The sequence below is a fragment of the Xylocopa sonorina genome, chromosome 2, assembly GCF_050948175.1.
Source record: "Xylocopa sonorina isolate GNS202 chromosome 2, iyXylSono1_principal, whole genome shotgun sequence".
Lineage (NCBI taxonomy): Eukaryota > Metazoa > Arthropoda > Insecta > Hymenoptera > Apidae > Xylocopa > Xylocopa sonorina.
In genome coordinates, this window is record NC_135194.1 from 13,961,760 (window position 1) to 13,987,189 (window position 25,430).

The window sequence follows — 25,430 nt, forward strand, 5'->3', positions numbered from 1 at the left end:
GTTGGAATGGAATTAGGCGATGCGATCTCCGTGGACGTTACGAGAGACTGCGAACGAGTTTCTTTCTTCTCGCGCGGATCCTCGCTAGGCGACGTGTGTCGCTTCTGACAATGAATGGCGGATGGATGTAAGATCCAGGAAGCACGCGAGTCCAATCGGCTAACGAACGAACAACCAGAACTATCGTTTAACTGAAATTGATGACGCGATTCGAGGGCTGTTCCACATTGATGGTCATCGATAATCGCTAATGATCGCGATCCACGCCGCGGCCCGCTGTGGGGCTCGAATTCGATACGACGATGGGCACCGCGGATCGGTTAGGAATACAAACGCTCGATAAACGGATTAACAGAACGGTTATTACTCAAACGCGATCGAACCGTGCCGAGTCATCGATCCGCGCTCCTCCGAGCGTTGCTCCGAATAACGCTCCGCTCGCGATCTCTTACTTTCTTCCTGCGCAACCTTTCAATCGGCCACGATCCGTTCCCTCTAACACATTCTAATGAATGATTCAACCTAGCCCGCGAGCCTGCGAGTAATTTATTCCTAGGGTCGTTGCATTTTCTATCGCTTCTGGCCTGACCATGGTTCCTGGGTCGAGCGAACGGCGATTCTTGGCCGTACGATACGCGGGTAAAAAATTAATCGAAACGGTGAACGCGCGACGCGAGAGAAGGGGTTGCGCTCGGGGGTTGAAGTCCCGCCAAGAGAAGCGGACGCGTCGCAAAGGTGGTTAGCCCTGACTGGAAGGCGAATCTTCCTCAAAGCGAATCGTACAAGAGGCGAGCGTTCCGATCGGGGCCCGCCAGGCCCTTCTCTCGTTCTCTCTCTCCGCCGCGCGTTCCTCCTCGTCTCTACAAACGCACCCGGCGCTCCACGATGATTAACAACCCGGGCCCAACGCATATCTCCGGGGCCCGGACGGAGCTGGCTAATCGATTAATATACGATATCGAGCGCGCGCGTCCCACGGCCATTGTTTGTTGTTAATTACACTGATACATCTATTCGTGGCGGAGATCGCCGGGGTACGCCGTGATTCGACCGCCCGTCGTCCCAGCCATTCTACTGCAGGGCCCCGTCGTACTTCCTCCGAGCCATTTGAATCTCGGCTTTTGACGCGTATCAAGCGGCGTCTCCTTTTCGCCCGTCGACTCTCGCCAATTACTCCCGATCGGAAACGTGGGACCACGGTGGAATAAAAAGTACGAAGAGGAATGGTATATTGAATCGGGCGAGGGGAGGTGGTATCGCGGATCGCGGTCCGTTACACGCGCCGCGCTACCCCGCTGTCAGTCTGTTTGTTACGCTAATCGGGTGTCAGCGGGCAGGGCACACCTTTTGATAGCATTATCTCGCCCGGTTTCGATGCACGTTGATACGCGAAATTACGTTTCGAGCCGTGCGTCGAACGGAAAGTAAAAGCGTCGAGCTGGTGCTGTCCGTGGCGTCGCGTCGCCCGGTGATGGATGGCTCGAAAATACAGTTACACGGCTGCGTCCCTGGAAAGCGAAGCAGGACGACTACCGGGGACGCGTGTCCGTGGGTCAGACATCCTCGAATTCCGTTTCACTTTCCAGCCGGGGTTAACAGCTCGGATCGACGGCTAATTGCCGGTGAACCCAGGCGGGAACACCGAGAAGGAAGAGGGATACACTGTGGGTACACGGCCCGGTCGATGATGCGCGGCCGTGGCGTGCGGTGTCGCGTTAATTACCGTCGCTCCTCCCTCTTCGCGCGCTGTTAGATAGATGGATTGCTTAACACTTGTCACGCCTCGCTAATTAACATTCAGTCATCTCCCTCTCGGAAGTTGCTCCCCCTCCGTCACCTCCGTCCACTGGCCGCGCGCGCTGTCGAAAGAGGCGAAGCGAGGCACTGGCCACGACGGCAGGTGGAAAGTCGTTTAATATTTATCGACTATCGCGTGCGACCCCGTTGGCACCTCGAGGGCCCTACCACGACCGCCGGCTGAATTAGAATTCGTGATGGCGCGTCCGCGGTGCGGTTCGCGGGAAATATTAGAATACGTCGCCGCTGACGCGATCGCCGATCGAACGATACGTCAATGGATGGCCGAACCTTTCTTTTTCGATAATCGTTTACACAAGATTACGTCGGTCTATGTGACCGGACTGCGGATGCCGCGGCGCGTTTACATTGAATACGCTGTTCGAGTTCCGTTTCCGTGGCTACGTTTATGGAAACGTGGAGTTTCATTCAGCGTCGAGGCAGGGTACGTTGGACGAGTGGTAAAATACGTATCGCGGGAAGAACAGGTTGTCAGAGGGGAACTGTAGATAGGTAGTGATAAAGGAAAGGTAACAAGTTCGATGGTACCTGGGAATGTTCCTCCGCGTCATCTGCATCGCTTTTGTCGTTCGTGGACGACGTGGACGTCGACGGCAGGTCCGATCGAATACCAGATGCAGAACGTTTTGTCCCGTCGAATCTAATCTGTACTTTCGATCGCGCTGCCAGCCGGAGGACCCTGTCCACATCCATTATTATACGTCCCTTGGGAGGACCGACCTCTCGTCACGCTGCTTCCTGACGATTTCAAGATTCAAGCAAACTCCATCTACAGAAATTTAATATCCTTCATTTTCTACCATTTCTTTTCTCGCGTCTGGTTTTAAACGGAGACTCGATCGATCGACGCCCAACGTTTCAGATCTGAATTCGTTCGTTTGTTTAACTGGCACGCGGTTAGATCGACGGTCTATGATTAATCGTACGCGTCGTAGTACCGCGATGTCTAATGAGGCCATTAACACGCGGTGCACCATCGATGAAACTTCGTCGAGCGTTTATGACATCCGATGACCTACCTAGAGGCGGCTTCTATTAAAGCCTGACGATCGCCTTGAGTGAGAAATTTACAAGCTCCCCTACCTTAGCTCGACCTCAGACCGGCCATCTGCTGTCCGTGAATACGCGCGTCATTCAAATTTCCCACCGATCCGTGTCTCGAAACGGAGCGTGCGTTTCCGTCGTTCGCAATTATCAATCAACAACGGTGAAACGTTGAAACGATCGAACAGCACGCTCGTAACCGCGTGCGATCGCGAGAATTCCTTTCGCTCAGCCAGAGCCAGACGAAATTCTATCGCAGTCCCATTGGGTACGGCGCGTCGAATGAAGATATTGCATCGTAATCGATGAAATCCATCGGCTCGCGCGATCGTTAAAGCGCAGATTGCGAACAATCTCGCGGGCTCGTTTCGAAATCGCCTGGCTAGATGAGAGTACGGAGAAGCGCCGGTCGAAGGCTACGCTTTTATTAGCACGGACGATGCCAGCCTCGGAGGTGTGTATGCAAATTGATAAAGATAATAGCCGCGGCTACGTCTGTCGTCCCAGTGTCGCTTCGATCGTTCGACGATTGTATCCGTGTTACGAGCGAGCGCGCAAACACGGATGACCGCGTAATGATAGCTGGTAAGGCAAGAATGCGAATAAAGAGGGGCCCGACCCAGGAGGAGAACGGAACGCATCGCGTCGGAACGTCGACGATTTTTTCGGCGGCTCGAAGCTTGGGAATTTTCGCGTTGTTTTTAATTGCCCGCGCTAGATAGAGGCAAGAATTCGGCGCACGCCGCGGGGCATTCCTTTGATCCGAACTGTTTGCTTTTGCTGTTGCAGACTCGTGCGAACAGCCGATTGCGGATCGACCTTACGGTGAGTAGTGCGGCTCGGTTGGAGGATCTCGAGTTAGAGAAAATGTAACCAGCGCGGAGGGAACAGAAGAAGGTATCGTGGAGCTGATTTTTACGACACGACCCCGGTGTCTTCCGCGGAAAAGGATCTCCCCTACCCACCGTGTTACGCGTCCATTGAACGAATGGAACGAGCCGTCACCGTTTCGCGCGCCCCGGTTGCGAAACTGGCGCGTTCGCGATGCAACGCCTCCAGCCGCCTCCCACCGTCGGCTCGGTTTCCCTTTTTCTCTTTATTACCTGGAAACAGCCGCGCGCGGTTTATGCAAACGCGTAAATCAGACCGGATTCCCGGAATCGGATCGTCTCGGATAGAAAGCGCGAGCTGCCGGTGATTTACTTTACGTCCTCTCTCGCTTTCGAGGGTTGATCGTCCTCGTCGAGCGTCAGTGAACCAGGTGGACTAGCTGTGAAACTTGGCGAGCGTGTCAAAGGGAAGCGGCGCGTTTTTCGACTGTCCGTTTCGATCGATGGCGACGCGGGGGTCGCACGGGGTGTTGGTTTCCGCGAGACGCGCCGCCGCCTTCTTGTTGACATCAAGTCGGGTAGGTTAGAGGGTGGTAAAAAGTCGCGTTGCATCCGGTCGACTGTCCTCTATGCCAGAAGTCGTAAAATTCAGCGTTATGCGATTCGGGGCCTGTGTTTTGTCCCTCTTTCGAGATTATGATTACCCCGGCAGCCACCGTGGCTAATATCACGCAATAAGCACGCCGCGGACGAGGTAGCCGTCTCTCTTCTCTCCTCCTTTTTCCCTCGGCCACCGCCGCCAGTTCTTCTTCGACCGCCTCCCCCGGTTCCGTCCTCCGTTCTGCCTCCTTTCCGCAGGTATATAATATGTGCCACCAAACTCGACTCGATGTAAACGAGTATCCGGTGGAAATGCGCCGGGCGACTGCCACACACGGGGCGAGAAGGGAGTCGAGAGGGAAAGGAAGGAGAGAGGGAGAGAGAAAAAGCGTGAGGAAGAAAAAGAGGGGAAGAGGTCCATCAAACGAGCCGCAGGACCCTGCGAGGTCATCCTAACTTTCCTGGAGCGACTTCATCTTCACGGTCTATTCCGAGTTCGAGGATCTCTGTTGGAATTTCAGCAGCCTGGCTTCCCTCGCCATCTCTCTACCACCGGTATCGCTACTTCTGGCGATAATTTTTATTATGCGCTTTATTCCTCTGGCCCTCGACGACCCGTGTCTCCCGGCGGCGGAATATTTATAGGTCGACAACGTTTTACTCGCGTCTTATCTCTGACGACCGTAAACGGAAGGGGTCGCCATGCTAATGTAACAAATTTAGCGATTGCCGGCCGTTATGGCAAACGGGTTGATATCCAATTTTCGCGGATGCCTATTAAACAAAACGTATAATCGCCGAGGCGATGATCACGTTGAATACATCAACGGGACGAAGGATGTCGATTAAGCCGTGTTTATGGAATCTTCAGCGGGAATTCGTTTTAATAGAAGGGCATTAACCGCTTAGGGAATTGGAAACATTCTGAGGAGAATCGAGGGAGAGAGAGAGAGATGTTCGAAAATTTATTGGCTGCTAAAACGTTGTCTTTATATTATCAGAAGGCTGCGGGGGTAGATACGACGTGGTATGGGAGACTCCATCCATGGCGAGTCAATCACGCGATGACGAGGCACGTGGTAAAACATTTCTCGAGCGCGTCGAGGGGCGGCGGCGATTTTCGACGCCGCAGAATCAACAGGTCCCGGTTATGAGAGTGTAAAGCGTTTTGAATCCAACCCCTCGAGGGGTATGATTTCCTCCGCGCGAATCTCGTCGCACAAAAGGGGCGAATCTCGTCCGCGGGGGGTCTCTCCCTGTCTACCTCGCGTTCCGTCCTCCTCTGCGTCACGTAGCGCGTCCTCTACACGAGCGTCGGCACGTCGTGTCCTGGGGGTGGCCTGCGACCCCAGACACGGGGGTGGCTGACAGCCGATTAGGACAAGACCGGGAGGGCCCCCATGGAAAACTTAAAATAACATCGCTCGATCATCCGGGTGTCTTCGACGACAGCCAACCAGGCTACTCTTGTATTCAACCTCGGTCCCCTCTGCGTCGTCATTCGTTTACGCCACCCGCGACCTTCTCAGCGGGTACCTTCGTATCGAGGTCGCGTTCCGGGCGATCTGCCTTCAGGACGATCCCACTTCCGCTCTGCCCTTCCCGCTAAATACTTCCTCGATCGACACGTGTATCGCTCGCTTACCATACAACGCGACTAATCGCTCGATACCGTCTCTCTACCAATCTAGTTTCGAACAGAATCATCGATAGTCTCGAATACTCCGCGATAGCAAAAGGACGAGAAGCAACGTCGCGAAGGAGACCACGGAAGTCCCTCCAGAGTCCTGTCTCATTTCATTTCCCCGAATTCGAAAGGGGGAAAAGTTGGCTGGTCGAAGTTGAGCACCTCTTCGATGCTCATTACAGTGTGTCCCGCCCCCGGCTGCGGGTAATCAGGGTGTGCGGGGGAGCGAGGGGGCGGGGGCGGTGGGTGACCTCGCCCGGGGCCTTTACTCTCCTCCTCGAGGTCTCTCCTCTCTCTGTCGGACCGACGAGCGTTCGGTGGCTGGCCGCCTTCCTGCTCGTCTCCTTCTCTCCTTCCGCACCGCTCGGATCTTTCTCCTCATCCGACGCTTTCGACTACCTGCGAAGGTGACGGGGCAGCGGCAAACTCTCTCTCGGTTCACTCGGAATCGCGACCTTGCCGTCGCTTTGCATTCGCCGTGCATCCTGCCACGCCGTCGGGCCCACCGCCTCTTCCTACCCCTCTCGCGGCGCCGTCGCTTTCATTCGCTCCGTTTCGTTTCCTCGCCGCGTCGCTCGGTTCGCGCCCCGGTAATTGGCGGAAGTCACATGCGGGCGTGCGCCGCGTGAAACCGCTGGAATGTCGCTCGACGTTTTAATTCCTCAGCGACGTTTCCATCCGCCGACCGATACGAGGGTGGCCGAGCTCGAGCAGGCCTCGTCTTCCGTTCCTTTTCCCACCGGATAGCTGTACTTTTAATAAGCACCGCGGATATTATATCCCCGGAATTTCGCAGTTCTGCGTTCACGTCCGGCGAACAATACGAACGCAAAGGACGATTAACCCCGGAGAGCGCGCGGTGAACGAGCTTTAATGCACCGGTATGGCTCCGGAGAATTGGTATTTTCGAGATAGGGAGGCCAATCAGTGCCGAGGAGGAGAAAGAGAGCCACCGGCTATTTGGCCGCGAATAATAATGATTACGGGAGGCACTCTCCGAGCAGGAAATGGTGCTGCCAGATGGCGGCGGGGTGGGAGGTGAAATTTTTCGGTTCCCCGTGAACTGTCTACGGTTACGTGCTCCTCGATCCTTGCGCAATCGAAGGGACGGCGCGAACGAGCCGGCGAGGCCCCCTCGGAAAATCAATTGTCGTTTCCCTCCGTCTCACGCCTCGAGAAAGAGAAAGATCCTCGAGGGAAAGGTAAAGTGCCGAGCGGTCGTCGTAGTTAGATACGCAAAACGCATGTTCACCAGCGAGATGCAAGGATTTTACTGCTTCGAAGAAGGCCGGTTCCGGGAATAGACAGTGCCGGCTGGCCAGTTGAAATTACTCGAATTTTATATGCACGTTGCCTGATCGTTTCCAGGAAATTTTTTATACCCGTCCGTGCCCGATCGTGCCGTACGTCCGTGGAACGATGCGCGCACTTTTCTCCGTTACGTATAGGAATGTGCCGTACGGTGGCGATCGCTCGTTTATCCCGTTAGCGGTGCTCCTTTCTTTCCTCGTGCGACGCTCACCGACCCCCTGGTCCCCGGCTCGAATCCGTTTGATAGGTGGCGAGCAAGAAAAACGCGGCCGACATGTCGTCCCGGGGCTCGCATCACCGCGAGTCCTTTTACTATTCCGGGATGCTCGACGGCCGGGTTCAACCGGTCTGGACGCTGTCGCGTCTCAGCTCGGCTCGGTTCGTACTCCTCGCGAGCTTCCACGGCGAGCAGAGCGACAAATAGCGTCGAGAGACCATCGAACAACTTAAGGATCGAACCTTTCTTTTCTTTCGTTGCCTCGCGATAATTACACGCATTGTAGTGGCTCAATTTCGCTCGACGCGTTTCATTTCTTATCTCCGAGGATCCGAGGATTGGTGATCCGACCAGAGTGGATGAAGAAATTTTCCAAGGGACCGAGGAGTAGCACGACCGTTGTTAACGCCCGTGCGGAAATGAGAAACGTCCGTGTTCGCGTTATCCGCAGGATCTCCAGGCTAACAGGCCCAATATCCGTGTTCACCTTCGTCACGTAACGTCAGAAGCGTATCGGGCAGGCTACCTGATGCGGTCAAAGCTCTTTTAAAGTCTCGTCATTTTAGCAGCCGAGCTACGAGACGGCGACGCGATCGTGTCGTTCGAGGCAGTCCTGTCGAAGGACTCGAGGGACCAGAGCGCCCTTCGAGGCGAGCCAGAGAAAAAAGCCCTCGACTCGGGTCGGTTCTGTTCAGTTCGTCGGACGATCTCGTCGTAATATAATAATTCCTCGGTGTCCTACGCAAATTCGTGAGCCTCGTCGGATACGGCACGACGAGGGACCGTGGAACAGGTATCCACATCCGGCACTGGTCGCTCGGGATGAGAGGAAGACGTAAAACCACGGAGGCAAACAGAGAAACGCGCGCCTCCATATTCATAAACGAGCCTATCCGCGAACCTCCCGATGCGTAAGCGAAATTCGCGTCGCATAATCACCGACTCTATTGTCATTCGATCCGTCTCGTTAATATTGATAGGCAGCAGCAGGGGACGGCGAGGGTTTAGATCAGAATTTCTTCGCCGCGTGGGGTTTTTCAACGCTCGGTGGCTGGCCTGGCAAAGGAGCACTGAATCCGGATTCATGAATGAACTATGCAGGGAGAGGCGAGCAACGAACCTGGCGGGAGGACTATTATTTAGCATAGCCACTTTTTCTGGTGCGGCCGTCCTGCTAGGCTGGCGGCGTTGTCTTTGTATCGAGACGGACGACGATGACGTTGCACACCGGTGCGGAGGCTGGCTGGCTGGCTGGCTGGGCCCAGGCTATCTGGAGCAGGTCTTCGCTCCTCGGGGAGATCTACCAATGCAACTAATGGACGCCGCTCTTTCCCGTTTGCACGCTTTATTATTGTTATTGGACCTCTGCCGCGCCACCGACTTCTGAATGCTCATCTAATTAAATTGGACGAGCCGGGGCGAACGCCCCATGCGGGTGAATTCCTGGAATAATATTCGAATTTTATCATCAGGCCCTGATTTTCAGTCGTTGAACGTCGTATCGATGCGATTCACGACCGCTCCCTAGCCAGCAGCGTCCAGGAAACCTCTGCTACGGAGCGTCTAACGAGATCGCGAGAATCCGCTTTTTGTCAGGCGTTACGCGAGCGACCGTCGATCTTCCGCGAAAAGAAGCCGCGAAGGTTGGCCGCGCAGATCGACAGCCGATCTCGAGGCGCAGGGTACGTCCCGATCGAGACCCGTCCGGCGATCCGGTCGCGCGGTACCAACGGCGGTTCGTCGTGGCCGGATCCCCTTCGCGTGGACCTCGTACAGCGAGGCTAATCGACGACTAATAAAAGGCGGGCCGAGTGCGAGCGGCCGGGAGCTGGCCAGCGGCAATCAAACGAACAATGACACCGTCGCGGGAGCGTTCCTCGCGCGTCCTGCCACCGGTGGACATTGTCGCGTGGGATTGCCCGCGCGATTCTTCCTCCTCTTCGCCACGGCTATCAGGTGCACTCGTGGGACGAGGAAAGAAGCGACGCGAAAGCGAGACCGTGTACTTAGGTAGTACGCGAAGGTCGTTAGACGGATGCGCAGCTTCGCGTCAAAAGTAACGCTGTCCCCGCCGGTTTTGCCCCTTTATCGCGAGTCGCATTTACGACCGCGACGCTCGGAGCGCCATCAAAAAGGGAACCAGCCAGGCTGCTGGCCTCATCGCGGGCCGCACGTGGGAACGCTCTTCCGTTTTGATGGATTTTTCTCGCGGTCCGTTTCTCCCGGTTCTTCCCCGCTTATTCGTCGCGGTGTTCCTTTCTTTGGAGGAGGCCAGCCAGCTTTGAGGCCTCTTTCGACTCCGCGGCGGTGGGCACCGCTCGAGACGGAGACTCGCGACGAAAGTCTGCGCGCGGATCCGCGCGGGACCGTGGAATTCCCCGCGGAAGGATAGGTGGCATTCCCCTGTTCGGTCTAGGTCGATTCATCGGATTAGGATCGAGCGCGATGCCCCGTGGAAGAACGATTAACGCCGGCAGCGATTGTTTCGCGGTAATTTATGTAGACGGCAGAGGAGGCTGCGGTGCAACAGCGTTCGCACTTGCCACGCGGGGAGTTCATGAACATAAATTACGGGCCGAAAGGGGGCCCCGGGAGCGCCCGGCGAGTAACAGAGTCCCAGCGTTGTTGTGGTTTTCGGCCGATCCGATCTCGGACCGCAGAAGGGGACGATTACCGGGCTCGGTCATCCGGCAAACGACTATTAATGATATTTCGTGTCGGATCTGCATGCTTCGACCCTGGCAAAGGGTGCCGACCGTTCCACGGACGGTTTCGTGTTTTACTCTCAGCAGAAACTTTTTAAATGTACCCACCGCGTTTCGCCCTGCCTCGCCTCGCCTTGCCTCGCCTCGCCTTGCCGCCACGGCAGATGAACCAGAAACCGGTGAACGCGAAGGGAGGAGAGAGAAAGAGGCGTTTCGATATAACGCGGTAATAACGCAATAGACGATCGAACAGAGTCTCTCTCGATCGCCCTTCCTCCGGCCGCCACGCTCCGATCTCTCGGGGAGTCGTCGCTCCACCTCCGCACGGTGGATACGGAGCCTCCGATCTGCCGACTATTTATTGGGTCAGGGATTCTCAAACTCGGCCGATCGATCGCGGGAAATTATCATCGCGAGGGTACGCGGCGAGGGACACGCTGGTACCGCTTGGAGAACGAGAAGAGATTGCACGGTTCTCGGTTATTTCCTCTTGCCTGGCTGGCTAATTCGCGCACGAGGATGGCCACGACACGCGCAATAAACCGTAGCGCAACGAGGTGGGTGGATTGCGTAATGCCGTTTAAATAATGGTGGGATCGGATGCACCGGCGGGCATGATACGCGCGGTACGCGCCGGAGGATTAAAAATCGGGCTCTCGGAGTTTAACGGCGGATCGCACGAACGGCAGATACACAAATCAGGCCGTAAAGCCGATCAATTAAACGGCAGGCCACCGATCTGCCGCGCATTATAACCGGTAATTATCTGTAATTAAATATTGGCCAGCCGCCAGCCCGTTGGGGCCCAAGCTTCACCGAGCGTTTCGAGGGGTGTGTTCGTTGGATTTCTACCAGCGGTCTCGTCTTTCTCCTATTCTTCTCTTTTCCGTTCCGCTCCGATATTTTTATTTGCGCTTCGCTCGAACGTGCCGCGCACTATTCTTATTTACCGCCTAGCTACCCCTATTTCTCGTATCGCTCGCAATTGAAGATCCCTCGACGGAGCGACGCAGATCCCGTGTCGCCATCCTCGTCGACGCGATTGTCCCGCGAGTAATACAAACTCGATGCCTCGTAAAATTAATCGACGTTCGCCGGGCCGAGGAGCCGGGTAATGCTCCGCAATTTCCCGCCCGTAATTACAAAGGGGCTTGCAAGTTTAATATTACAAGTTAGCCTGTAATCGTTGGTTCCTCGCGCGGAACGAGGACGACTCGCGAGAGCGAGGCACGGTCTCGAAAGTGGGAGGTTAGGTTACGCGGCTAAGGTGCAGGGGGTGGCGCATTCCATCGGTGCCGAGGTAGACGCAGACTCCGTTTAGGCATCGCATGACGTTCGTCTATTTATCAAGCGGTATCATCATTCGCCTTTCTCCACCGTGATGCCGCCCCCTACGGCGATTTAATCTAATTTGTATCGCCCTTTGTTAATCGCGGCCGCGCCGTTCGCTCATAACCGGGGCCACGCAAAATTCCGACCCTCCAAATAAACTACCGTGCGTCCACGCTGCGTCCGGACTCGTCATAATAAACGCCACGGACGGGCCGCGCATACGTTCGCCCCTGCCGGAGAATTTAACGCGTCCGTGGCCAGAAATTCACTTACCTCGTTCGCATACATTTACGCTTCCCACGTCTTTAATACACGCGTTACGACGCGTCGATCGAGAACTACAGGAAGGAAACAGGAATCTCAGAGGCTAGCGTTCCCTCTAATATCGCGTCGCCTCTAATATCGTTCAAACGGAAGGCTAGAGGGATCCTCGAGCGGTCTTTCCCGACCGCGGCGAGCATCGTATCCAACTAAGAATCTACCCTCCTAGTCCCTCATAAATCAGCCGCCGTTCTACCCGCAAATCAGGCTCAATCACTCCGAGTCGATAGCTCGATCGGGCACTGACAAGCCGCTCCGCCGACAGAGCGCAACGTGGGCCCGATCGAGCGCGCGCGCGCGCGCACGCTCTCGGCAAGTTCCCCGGCGATCGATCGATGGATCAATAAACCACGTGGATGGAAACGCGTGTACTCTCACTCTCCCACCCCAGGGAGATCCCCTTTCCGCGCGTTTCCTCCTCCACCACCTCTGGCTCGGTCTGCCTTCTTCCTCCACCGCCACCCTCGCGTGCACGTGGGTGTAATGTACACGAAGAGCCGGCAGGAGGGAGCACGGAGAGGGTTCGAGGCACATATTAAGCAGGATTATTTATCGGCACGGCGTGCAAGCCCTTGATTTGATTTAACAAACAGCGCTCGCTAACAAATTGATAAGCGGTTCGCGGGCGGCGAAGATCAGAGGCCGCGAAACGTGTGCTCGCCCGACGAGAGGCAGAGGGCTCAGGTCAGGGCCGGACGACGACGGTGCGCGCCGCGTTCTCTCGCGTCTCTGTCAGCCCCTTGGCTCCGCTTCGTGAGAGGGCGCCATTAGCATAGGGGGACCCCCCACGGCGAGTCCAGGGCCCGCTGGGGTACTTCTCCACCCGGTACACATTATATAGGCGAGGCCTGATATATAAACCGATCTCATTGATTTATGGCCCGAACGATTCCTTTAATTATAATACGATATTTATTCAGATGAGCGCGGGGCCGCGGACGCGCGAGCCAACGGAGGAGTCACGCTGCTATATGGTAATAAGCGCGAACGCGCGCGCGTTTGCCTCCCACTCTCTGCCGGCGATTATTCCCGTTCGCCTGGTGTCCACCCCTCGCCTGGGGTTAGTTGGTTTACTTTGTACGGTTCGCTTCTGTCCGTGGTTGCCGATCGCGCGCATCCTCCCGGCGAGAGCCAGCGATCGGACGATCGTCGGGGCTGCTGGTAGGCGCGTCGTTAATTCCTGTCGCGTCCAACATTTGCATACAAGCGTGTTGAAATTAATACGCGACGTTATGGGACCAGTTGTGCGAATTCACTCACTTGTTGCACTCGATTTCGTTGATTAACAAATTGACGGTAGACGGAGGGGTGATATTATAATTGCATCGCGAGAGGGTGTTTATCGCTTACTTTGAAATTGGATAAGAAGGAAGAGGAATTCTCCTTCTAGATGGAGGAGTACCGACAGCGACTTGTCAGCGATCTTTGCGATTCAGAGCGCGGCATTTATAATCGAGGTTGAAGAGGGGGGGCTGTAGAGGAATCTCAGAGCCCACAATGAAGCCGTAGCTGGTTCTTGCGGTCACGATTAGCTCGTACGTTCTAAACAGAGGCAGCTATGCGCCCTCGAGTCATCCTGCGAGCGTTTATCAGCGATAACATCGGTAGGATTCGTTGCGCCGCGGCGTTCGAATGATCTCGATGCGGATGATCGAACGGAGAAGCGAGCGCGACGAAAGATTCGCGTAGGTGGATGCGAAAAGAGAGAGAGAGAACCAGCACGATTTCGAGCTTGTTTCCCACACGTGCACGACCCTCGCGAGATCGTCGATGGTTCGACTTGGTGAAGCACGTGTAGATAATTACCGACTTGCGGTATGAGCCCGCGATATTAGTCACGATTAAGAAGATTTCGAGGCGCCCTGATGTTCCTCGATACGTTCCACGTTGTCTGGGTACTCTTTGAGAAAGTATCTCCGAATGTTTCCATCCTTTCGCGATTCTTCTCGACTCTTTTCCGTTTCCAGATCTGTTGGAAGGAAGTCGAGGACGCTCGAGGAAATTCGAATGTTTAAATAATCGGACGTGCGTGTCGAGCGGTGTCGAGAACATTTTAATCCCGAGTCGAATATCGTGTGCCCCGCTGGTTCGCGAGAGGGTACGCGTGCACGCACGTAAAAGTGGCGCGCGGCATAAATCAAACGCTGTGCCCCCGCATTCCCACCGTGGCGGTGGATCGATCGGCATTCGTTCCGCGATACGATTCTCAGAGGGCCACGATGAGAGACGTTTTAATCGTGCCGCCTAAACATTCATGGCTCGTCACCGGGGCCCGCGGCCGCCCCGTTCTCCGTTCCGCCATTTTGGTGCACTATTTCGTTTTTTCGCCGCCGGCCCCGGCGTCGTTTCGGCCTGCTACGGGGAATCGTTCCGGTCGACGTCGCTCGTCTTTTTCCTCCTCGACAGGCATCCGTGGCGTATTGTTTTAAAATACGAGAAGAAACCGTCTAATGAAGATGACGATGTTTGGAATAGAAACGAACAAAAAACCGCCAGCCGCTCTCCTCGGTTGCTATGTTAGCCGCGGTAGAAATTCCTCGATTGTACGACGGTAAACGAAACGGACCGATAGTCGCCGCAAAAATGGCCCTGCCCTCTACGCCGATTTCCTTAGGCGCGAAACGAATGGTTAGATGTCATTAAGAGAGGAAGAAAAATTGGAATGAGGCGCACAGGTGGCGACCGGGGTTGCAGCTGGCCCATTCATTGGTGTCTCGCGGACGTACGTACGCCGCGGCCGGTTGATCGAACGAGTCAGCGAAGACAATGCGATTAATTTTAAACAGCGACGCTCTCGTCTCATCCTCGCGCGGCGAGATGGACGAGGCGAGGACTAGGGGAGGCGGCAGAGGGAAAGAGTGGTGAGAGAAAAAAAAAAAAAAAAGGAGAAACAACAAAAAAATGATCCGCCGGATACCCACGAGGCTTCGCGTACCGTGGTCACGTGTGCATAATTAGGGACAAACCGATAACGGCCCGCAACGCTTGTCAAGCGGTTAAGCGTTACCCGGGGCCAGAGCCAGGTGGACTAATGATCTCCTTGGGCAACCTCGACCGTCTTCGTCCCTCTTCTGCATCCTCCTCCTCCGCCGCCGTCTCCTCCTTCGCCGCTTCCACTTCTTTTCACGTCTTCTTCATCCATTCACCGCGCGAGACGCATTATCACTGCACTCATTGTTACCCGCTCCCCGGCTACGACTTCATCCGCCTGCAACGGCCACGCTGCTACCATTCGCGCGGGCTGATTACCGTGATGATCGTCGGGAACGTGCTTCGTTTCTCGACGAGAAATCGTTTCTGAATATTCACGAAGGTGGCTGGGGAGAGGGGACGTTGAATCTCTTCCCTTTGTCATGGAAATTGCGCCAAAAAGGAGGATGCCGTTTAGATCCGTCCTCTAAGGACGAGGAGCGGTACCATTCAGGTTTAACGAACAATTCACAGATTCCGCTCGAATCGATGATTTATGCGGACCGTGGACCATTCGCAAAAATTGTTTCGCTAGCTGAACTCCGACCGGACGGGTTCGGATGGTCGTTTTTTTCAGTCGATCAATATCGGGTCTGATCGCGTTTCGGGCAATAAACGCCGCGGCCAATGAGAAGGCCGGTACCATCGACGGCGATTGATATTTCGCGTTAACGCGAGGGGAATTGAAAAACGCAACAAATTATTTTCGCTCGTTTATTTAGGTCCGCGGGGTGAATTAACCGGGCGCACGCGATCGCGCCGCAACATCGGAATTGCATGCGTCTCGGTTCGCTCGTTGTCTATTTCTTCATTGTTTGCTCCTCGGATCGTGCCGTTTCATGCTCGCGAATCCTCTCCTCTATCTCGATCGTAGCCGAGTCGTTCGTTTTTTCTTATTCTTTTTTCTCTATTTCTCTTCTCCCTCGCCCCGTCCCCGGAGCGAGGATCCTTCCTTTAGAACGTTGCTCGAAACGTGAAAACGAGTGCCTCGGTACAGCGGTTACCAATTTGAAGTCGTAATTGCGGACAGATTCTAATGGAACGGATTCACGCGATGGAATTCCGATTATCGTATGCAAACACGCGAGGGAACGTGTCTAACGCCACGCACGCGGGCCTGATTGATATGTTTACGGAGCCTGGTTTATCCTGGTTAGACGGAGCAGCCACCATATCCACTGTTGCCCGATGATTTAGAGGCCATATATTACAGCCCCTTGGCACACCACTCGGGTACGACTCGCGGCTCGGTACACTTCTATTGAGATGTTCTTTCGCGTGGCAGGAGACGAGAGCGCGGAGCTAATTGTCAAGTCGATACGAATATCAAGAAGTAGAGAGGGAGAGAGAGAAAGAGAGTGAGAGAGAGAGTGAGAGGAAGCCGTGAAAGGCGAGGGGAGTGAACTTGGATAATTGTTAATTATGCGGGTATTCCAGCCGACTAACTATACGCATAAAGGATCATTAACTCGAATCTCGTTAAGAACAGGGAATTGGCACAGGGTTAATGTACGTTAAAATGTCTCGGCGCGGTAGGCTTCGTGGGTTTGGGTGATTCGTTAATTCGGTGGGAGATCGATCAGGGATGTTAATCAGTTTCCATGATGCTTTGCTTAACTAACAGAGTGAACACGTAAATTACAAAGTTTATAACTCTAATCACGTTTACGACGACGCGCGAGCAATTAAAATTGGATTCATTAGCGGGGCTTGTTACGTCCTATTCCAATTACATTATGCATCCGCATGCAGATTTAATTTTCGCATAGTCTCGATGCAGAGACCAAGAAGGAGAGCTCCTCCGCGTCGAGCACCATCGAGCCCTCACCCTCCTCCCCCCCTCCCGGAACATCGCGTTTCGTTCGGCTTACAAAACTATTCCCGGCGAATCGCCGACATCGAACGCAGCGGCAACGGATAAAGAGCGAGGAGAGCGAGAAGGGAAGAGGAATGGAACGCAGCGTGCAGTGACGGGGGTGAACGCGGGCTGACGGTGGCCATTTCGAGCACGAAACAAGCTCGAGGGTTCCCGCGGAGGCATCCGCGCGATGACGAGAGGTCGTCGCGTTCACGGAGGTTATGACACTCGTAGGAGGACAGACGGGGTCGAGAGAGAACCAGAGGTTGTTCTCTCCCGTGGGTTGATGGATGGTCCCGGGGAGATACGACGCCGCGATTCGCCGGCCGTAAAGCAACGCGGGAAGCACCCGTACGGATAGCCACGGATCCGTTCGCCGCTAATCCGTCCTCTTTCGCGATCCCGGCTCGCTTTTATCGTCCGTTTCACCGAATGCTGCGCTGAATCTCCCTCGGACGTTCCCTCGCCCGACCTCGTGTTTCTTACGAGCGTTTTCGCCGAGCCAGCTGCTCTATATACATTCGAGAGCCAAACAATTTCCGTCCTGGGGAATACGAAGCTCGGTTATACAGGGCGATGATGAGATTGCCTCGATGCACGAGATCACCCGCACCTTGTTTCCTTTCCTTTTTTTCTTTTCTTCTTTGCTGGTGTGTTCGTGGTGCGAAGAACCGGGGCGGTCGAACCTCGACGATGGCTCTCCATGGTTTAGATGGTTGATTAGGAGTCCATCCTTTCTTTTTTTTCTCCTCTCTTTTCCCGAAGAACCGAAGAGGAGTCTCGAGAAGCTGAAAGAGTCGAAGTTGATCGTGTTATCGGACAGAGTAGAACATTAAATTCGACATAGCTCGACGACGAGCCGCGGCGATCCTCCTGCGGAGGAACGCGGGGTTTCGCGGTTCGTAGGCGTGCTCACGTGCGTGTGCCGGGACGAATTGCTGCACGTGGGTGGGCAGTGTCGCCCCTAGATCGACGACGTCCCCGCGATCTCAAGCGTAGTGGCGCTCGGGATCGCGTGTTTTATTTATCGGTAGATCGTGACACTACATCCCGGGCACGGCGAGCATTACTTTCGAAGGAAATACGCCGGCACGATCGGCGAAAGTAAATCAGACGATGTCCCGCGGCTCGGCCATCTCGGTCCCCCTCGCTGAACTACCGCGACGGATTATTAATGCTTTTCCGGATTACCGTTTTGCTTTTCTTCCACTGTGGATTCTGGCTTTGTCGAGCTATCAATCCGCACGGATTTTATTACGGTCGTCGGGCGAGTTATTAAACGTTAAGCAAACGCTCGTTCGGTTTAACAACCGTCGAACGATCGTGGCATCGCGGCGACTGGACGCTTTTGACACATTTTACGTCGTTACACGAATTACGCAGGCACACAAAACTTTTACGTTCTATCTTACGCGAGAGAGCCGGGCCATTGTGTAAGAATGATTAAGGATGATTGATTTAATATTGTTCGGAGATCCCCGATCCGTGAGAGTTTTCACGCAATAGAGACGGACGATAGTGAATAGGAAAGTTGGAAACTGAATACGTTTCCTGGTTACAGAGTCGCACTAGTCGCGCCGCGGTAATTATCCGTGGATAATTAACACCTCCGCCGGTGGTATGCTTATGTGTATACACGTTTTGACGCGCGCACCTCGACGAGGTGTTCAGCCACGATGCACAAATCGTTGCGCAACGTCGTTACCGCTGATCGTCTGACTGGTAGCCCGCATGCTAATTAGCGGAGGAAGTCGTGTAATGCGTGCCGTGTGATAAATTAGTGGAGCAATACGCCGTGTCGTGGAACCCATCGATCGCGCATTAATTGGATTAATGGCTCGTCAGGTGCCCCGTATGCTAAACAGCCCCTGGTGAAAGTCGACTCCGAAAAACGCGTAGCCACGTTCACGACGAGCACGATCGTTATCGAGCTTTTTCGTGCAACGAGCGCTAAGTATCGTCACTGTCCACAAATCGTCGATTATACCTGGCGTCGACACGAGTCTCGTGTCGATCGGACCTCGATTCGCGTTAAATTGGTGTTCTGTTATCGCGAACGATCCAACCAAGCGACGATATCTTCGTTAAATAGTTATTATTCATGAAGAACGCTCGTTCGTTTCGATCAGCCTGTTTAAAATTATCATTCGAGGGGAACGCGTTCCCTGGCGACGCCGCTGCGAATGGTATTCGTTCGCCTCGAGATGAGACGAACGGAAGTTTGCGAGGTGTCCCGATTTCTCAGGCGTGTGATAAAATAAGTAAAACAAACAGCCGAGCGGAGGCGGTACCGGAAGGAGGAGAAGAATGCCGGACGAGGCCGGAAAGGACGTCACGTGCCGGGACCTTTGGCAGTTACTTTCTCCCTTCGTCGAATTCATTTTCCCTCTCTCGAGCACGTATCCCGTCCGCGCCGGTGCACGGGCCTCGACGCGAGCAAACAACCTCGGAATTCGTTGCCTGATGAAGAGCACTCGTTTGTTTAGTCCCACCTCTCCTCCGCGTTCCTCCGTGGATTTCTCCGGCTCGTTGTTCCTCCTCGAATCGGTTCACGAGGTCCACTCCTAAAAGTAGCGATCGTGGAACATCAGTTTCCAGGCGATTCGAGTGTCGAATTTTCTAAAATACCAACAATTCTTTTGCTTCTCGACGATTCGTCGTTTAGAGGCTGAATTTTAGACGGTGGAGTAGAATATTCCAAAGCTGGCCAGGGATTCTCGAAGGGAAATGGAAGAAGGATTGGATAGGACGTGGAGGAGCTCGAGACTCGAGCTGCCAAGTGCAAGAGGTCGCGTTATTTTCCAACCGAGCTACTGTCCGCGAGACGAGCTCGTCGAATAGTCAGCCAAGAGAGAGAAAAGTCGGCCCGAACGGACCGAAATTTTCCCTTTAAAATGCGGAATGGCCGAATGGAGTTTGGCTGGTCGATATAGCGGTGTTCAGGGGCGGAATTAGGGGTGGCAGCCGCCTTGCCCCCTTCGAGGACCCTCTTCCATTCAGTCTCGTAAATAGCCGCCGTTTCTGAAAGATCTCCTTCTCTCTCTCTCTCTCTCTCTCTCTCTCTCTCTCCCTCTCTCTCTCGCTTTCTCGTTTTCCTTTCTTCCGTCCACTTTCCACGTACGTGAACACTGGCGTTCCGTGCACCTTGCGAAAATTTTCCTCGGTTCACCGAGCCAATTGAAATGCCATAAACTTGATCGTAGAAAATTCGAGCCGGCCATTATGTCAGGTTAATCATTGCCTGCTTGTCGACCACTCCTCTTGAATACATTCTTTTCCCTCTCTCAAGAATCGTTACCGCGAAGAAATGTTACGGGTGAAACAGAGCAGAGGAGGATATATCTCGCGACGAGAGAAGCTAAATTGAATTACGCACAGCGGTTGAACGGAGGAGTTGGCATTTTACAGTAGGGGTGGAACAGAACCCGTCGAGAACTCTCGCAGTCGACGAACCTCGCTCGAGCAACACGTTCGAAACGCTGCCAATATTCAACGGCGCGCCGTGCCAAGAGAGACGTTTCATAGAGGCTGTCACTGTACACTGGCGGTATCGAAACGGACTTGGAGATGAATTTTTTAATTCACTCTCCGTTCCATCGTGGAACGAGTCTCTGGATCGTATGCGTAACGCGTCGTACGAGAATCTTGCTCCTTCCTAAGAGTCAGCTTTAAGAAGCAGAAATTGCCCATTTTCTGTCGCGGCTCGAAATCTTTTCGGGTAATATTTACCTTGGAATCATCGAGAGACGAGAGGGCGACGAAGAAATAAGAGGAACGTTGAGGGGTGCGCGGGGGTGGCGGAGGCGGGGCGGATCGTGGATGGGCCGAGGAAAGCGGTGGCAACCCCTTTATTAGATTACCGGACGAGTGTCGCAGCATGGGCACTCTTTGAGTTCTCGCCGAGAGGACCCTCCGGGCTTATTGTCTCGTTTTGGACGGCCTCCACCCCTCGGACCCGCCGCCACGTCCGAATCTATTTATTTACGCACTTTTAAGGCGCCAGCCTTGCGACCACCGCTCAAAGACACTGCAAATTGGCTTGGAATTGATTTCGCCGTCCTCGAACACGTCCCTCGCCGTCACGCTTCGACCATTACTTATCGCGGATGGGAATTTTGATTCGTCGAACGTAAACGTTCGGGCAACCACCCTGACGGTTCGATTACGCAGATCGAAAGAGACTCGCGCGTTTCTGCCAGGCTGATCAACGCGGCGAAATTGTCGTTCCGTCGATGGCGGGCAAGGCGAAGAATCTCGCCTCGATGCTGCGCGATGATTCAGGCGATTGGATTAGAAACGGAGGATTCAGTTGCAGCCATTTTACTTCGGGTACACGCGGAGTACGGCACGACGCGACCAGTCGCAAGAGTTATGGTGACGAGGCTGGTAATGATGGGACAGCTGCACCGCGGTATTGTTCGTTTTCAATTCACCCTAGCTGAATTTTGAAAAGTCACATTCACGTTGGTAGGACGCGCGCACGTGCTGCGTCGAATCTCTTTAGGCCGGGGAGAGACTGTTCGCTTATTATCAATTCCGCGTACGATCGTTTTTCATATCCGCCTCCGTGGATCTTCCCACGTGTCAATTTAGAAATTGCTGGATTCGTTCACGTTTCGAGCCGCGCTCAGCGTTACTTAGATTCGAACATTTTAATTTTCACAGCTTAAAAATCGCGCTTGCCGTTCGATGTATTCCATACGAAGCTAAAAAAAAAACGATAAACGGTCCACACACACGCACACGCGCGCGCGTACGATCCTCGATCCTGAATCCACCGTTCGACTTAATCCCTTTGTACCGTGAACGCAACAGTTTCTGGTAAAATCGAGAGAAGAAACGATCCTCCTGAACGAAGGCTGAGGATAGGTCAAACCTGGCGGATCGTTGATCCTGGCTTAGGATCGCCAGGCGTTTCACGTAATCGCGGGGGTTGGGGGATCGTTGTGTCAGGGGTGGTTTATTTTTCTTCCACCTACGCGCGCGCACACAGACGCTTGCCGGGGATGACGAGTGAATGACAGGACAATGAGCCCGGGCTGATGCACGCGAGCGCGTTTTATGACGATTCAATATGAGTCTGGATGAAGCGGACCGCGCGGTTGCATTCTCAATGCATCGTGATCTCGGATCTCGAATTTCTCGCGTGCCTTTTCTCTCTCTGCCGTTTCGTCGGGGCCAGTTACGCTAAAAGGATTCATTTACATTCGGAAACGATCACTTATGATCCCTAATAGAGACCGCCGTCTGCTGGGTTATACATCCAGATTGGTTATTCCGGAAATAAGGATCGAGGCGGGGACGATGCTTCCGTCGACTCTGATCGATCTATTCGATTCGACCGATTATTAGTGGCGGGATTGGGTGTTTCACGTGATTCTGCTTGGCTTTAAATAGAAAAATTGCAAATAATTTATACTCACGTTTCCCTGATGTCTTCTTGTCGGCGTCGTTTTCTAGGAAAAACACCCCTTTTCGCCTCAGCGGCTAACATAGAACTAGCAACCGACGACGAACAAGAGTCCGTAAGGAGGCGCATCGTCGAGACCGGGTCGATAAAAACCGAGGGGGAGGGGAGGGGAAAAAAATCAGTTTCCAAGATCGGGGCAACGCGATGCTATTCATCGTCCGCTACCTTCCCATGACCTAGAAATCTGGCATTTCTAAAGAGAGCGGCGGATTTGCGTTCAAAAAACAGACGGTTTCACCCCGTTGCGACCCTCCTTAGCATTCAACCCCCCCTCCCCCAGTGGCTTTTTTCTACCCTGAATCGCTTCTTCTCCGCCACTTCTCCATTTTTTTCACTCCGCTTTTCTCTTTTTTCCAACGTCCTCGCCTTTTTCCCCCTCAAAAGAGACTACCCCGAGTTTTTAGAAAAATCCGGTGAATATGCAGGATATGCATCATCCGCGTCCCCCTTTGATTTCATCCCTCCGACGAGGTTCCCGCGAGATGATCTTCCGGAATCGGGGAAAAATTTACCTGCCTACCCCGCCGTTTCGCTTGCGACTCGCTCGCCGTCTCTCTCCGGGGTTTTTTTTACCACGGTTTCCGAGGGAGTCGCTCGAGGGAGCGAAAGCACCAGCGCGGCGTCGGATTTCACCCCGAAATAACGTTTTTTCACACAGTTTTTACGCGTTTTCGGCGAACCAGGGGGCTGGATGGCGGCGCACGGGGGTCGTTCACGATTTTAAAACGAACACCAGCCTCTCTGTCGTCTCTCTAACGAACGTTCTCATGCTTCCGAGACCCAGTTACTTAGCGCGCAGTTTCGACGTCCGCGTGAATTCTAAATCACGTTTAAAAAAGGGAACTCCTCTCACAAAGGGAAGTTTCTCCCGTTTCACGTATAAATCGCCGGGTTGTCGGTTAAGGTAATCAGGTTGAAGGAAGAGAAAAGATTGCCAATCGGGCACTAAATGTTATTAGCCAAGAGAAAAAAAGGGAAAGGAAACGTCGCAACAAAAGGAGGGTCTTCGAAAGGCTGCTGGCAAGTTGAAACAAGAATTATCCAGTTTTTGGTCAGGTAGGAGCCACCGACCTCCCCGGAGAGGCGCTCCTTCTCCCGTTCCCTTTTGTTCCGGTGTGGCGATCGACGAACAAAACTTTCGTAGCCGGTGAAACCACCCCTCGATTAATCGGTGTGTATGCCCACGCGCTGAGAATGGCAGCAGGGAAAGGAAGAGCCGCGATATTCATCTGGCAACGAGAGAGTCCTCGCGACAAAAGAGCCGAGCGATTCGACGGGGCGGGGCCGCGTACGAAAAATTGATCGACATCGACCGATCGCGGTTTTCACTCGATGCCTCGACGTACACGCACGATGGAATTAGCAGTTCGATTGAAATTGGAGAATCGCGGAGCCGTTGATCGTGACGGACGATGGCCGGTGTCAGATAAGCCTGTTAAACGATCGTTTCCCGATTAAGGGATTACGAAACGCATCGATGCCGCGGTTGAACGTTCGCGTTACGAACGCGGGAGATACTCCGCTTAACGAACGAAGCTAAAATTAATTAACGAAATTAATTAACGACGCTTAATCTCTCCGCGCGCGGTTTGATCTATCTCGTTTCAGCACGTTAACTTGGGGCTGGGCGGTTCGTTTCGAAATATCAGCGTCAAGGTTGAGAATCTGAATTTCAAACTGGCGGCTGTGTTGGAAGAAAAAGAAGAAGGAGAAAAATTGCTATATACCCGGCGGTACGTAGTCCGCGTTCCAGTAGGCTCGAACGGAACAACGGAAGACGGACAAGCTCTCTACCCCGAGGCGAGGCGTAGCTGCAGACATTGTTACAGCCGTTCGAGGAATCATTCCTACGGAACACTCCGGCCGCATATTAACGGCGTTTCGAAAGCAGAGCAAACAGCGATCGGGCCTGGTTATTGAGGCGGCGAGCGTTTTCCACGTCTACGGCTCCGCTCATCGAGGTTATCGATACGCGAGAGTTTACCCGCGCACCGGTGTTTGATTTATTCGACATTACTCAACGATAATCTTATTGACCGTTGAAACATGTAAAACCGAGGCGCGTTCACCGCGTCGCCCTTATCGTTCTCGAACGTACACGCGTAAGCGGTTTATCGGTCGTCCATTGTACGAGTCGACAGACGGATTACAGGTTACGCGGACCCTTTCGAGGTGATCGCGTTCAGGTGTCAGTCGGAATTTCGGGATCACCGTTCCCGGGAACACGGCTCGCTTCTAGGCCAAGCTGCGATCGGTTTTATCGCAGTTCCGGCGAAGGAATGCCTGATAACACGTGAAATCGTTCCACGAGTTAGCTGTTTCACGTCGAAGATGACGTTGTCGAAGGTGTCCTCGCTTCGTGAGGCGAACGTTAACGAACGTCACGTCGCCAGACGACGGTTCGTCCGTGGTGAACGCGAAGGGAAATCGGTGGAGGCGTATCTGGGAAGCCTTTATTTTCCGTGACATAACGCGACGTCACGGCAATTACACCTCCAGGCGCCTGTCAGGACGACAAAGAGCTCGCGTGTTGGGAACTTCAGCCCCTGGATGGTAATTAGCGGTGCGGCCAGAAGGCGAATGTCGACGGTCCCGATTTCCATCGTGCGGTCAGCTCGACCTGAACTTGCACACTGGTTCGCGCGTCTTAATCGCCAACTGCGAGAGCCTCCACCGTCGTTCCGTTAGCGGCTTGAAATTTAGTTGTTTCGCTGGCTAGATCACAGCGCGGCTCGACTTACACGCGTAGTACAAGAACCGAGCAAATTTCCCTCGGAGACTGGAAACGGTCGCAAGAAAGGGGGAGAGAAAACGGCACGCACGCGTTACCGATTCCGTGGACGAGGCGGCGTCCGTCGGTCGTTGGAGCCTCTTCTTTCTTTCGTCCCGCGTCGCTCCGTGAGAAAAGTTCCTCCCTCGATCGTCCGGCATTACCTCCCCCTCTTCCGTCGTTGCAGAAGCGCGGCAGAACGATCAGGAGAAGTCGCGTCGGCAGCGGAGCCAGCCCGCAATGGCAATACGGGCGACCGGTCCACGGGCCTACCAGTTTTTGTCCCCGTCCTACGGGGTTTCTCGCACACACTTCTCTCTGGCCGCTGTTGCGCGCGCGAGCGAGCTGATCGACCGCGAGCTGGCTGCGCCTACGCTTCGGATAGACTCGCTCGTCTCCGCGAACGGGTGTCTTCCACGGTGTGTTCCACGGATTTCCCTCCGAGATCGGACGCGTGGACAGTTCAGCGGCGGGTAACGCGTCTCACAGAAGATACT

At 54.1% G+C, this 25,430-nt stretch overlaps 1 protein-coding gene across 4 annotated transcripts in view; it reads left to right on the forward strand.

Annotated features, from left to right (window-relative positions):
- Positions 1-25,430, forward strand: part of LOC143433291 (uncharacterized) — a 98,413-nt gene that overhangs the window by 18,997 nt on the left and 53,986 nt on the right. For 3 of the 4 annotated variants that reach the window (XM_076910582.1, XM_076910585.1, XM_076910584.1), the window contains exon 2: positions 3,652-3,687. The exons of the other annotated variant lie outside the window; for it this stretch is intronic. In XM_076910582.1, the coding sequence (XP_076766697.1) occupies positions 3,652-3,687 (36 nt within the window). The remainder of the gene's footprint in view (positions 1-3,651; positions 3,688-25,430) is intronic. 4 annotated transcript variants of the gene reach the window in all.